At 50.0% G+C, this 432-nt stretch overlaps 1 protein-coding gene across 1 annotated transcript in view; it reads right to left on the minus strand.

The window, feature by feature from the left end:
* LOC119582057 (legumain-like) overlaps window positions 1-432 on the minus strand; it is a 7,170-nt gene that overhangs the window by 287 nt on the left and 6,451 nt on the right. Inside the window, exon 9 of the mRNA XM_037930298.1 lies at window positions 203-373. Within this exon, the coding sequence (XP_037786226.1) occupies window positions 203-373 (171 nt within the window). The remainder of the gene's footprint in view (window positions 1-202; window positions 374-432) is intronic.

The following is a 432-nucleotide window of genomic DNA, read 5'->3' on the forward strand; positions in this document are numbered from 1 at the left end:
TTTTAGTAGGGGCCTGTTTTTGTTTTTGTTTTTTGGTGTCTGTGATCAATGACTGTCTGATATGGAATGTTTCTTTATCAAAGATACAACGGCGATACAGCATGGAAATTGTACATTGTTTAGTCTGTGTGAATTAAGCACAATGTATAAACATTCAAACAATGCAAACTTTCTCTGGTCTGAGAACATCCGCGGCACTGACCTTTGCCAGGTTGAAGCAGTGGTCGTGGAAGGCCCTGACGGAGGCGGTGTAGCAGGGCCAGCGGGTGATGGTGTGGTTCCCGTTGGCCACGAGGAGCGACGCCATCCTAGGGGCGCCGCCCGCCACGTGCCCGATGATGCGGGTCATGGCCACCTTGACGATCACGCGGTTCTGGGGAGAGAGGGTGGCCCTTTAGATAGCTTCTGACTACAGTGACATAAGTTACATTT

Source organism: Penaeus monodon, chromosome 15 (assembly GCF_015228065.2).
Source record: "Penaeus monodon isolate SGIC_2016 chromosome 15, NSTDA_Pmon_1, whole genome shotgun sequence".
NCBI lineage: Eukaryota > Metazoa > Arthropoda > Malacostraca > Decapoda > Penaeidae > Penaeus > Penaeus monodon.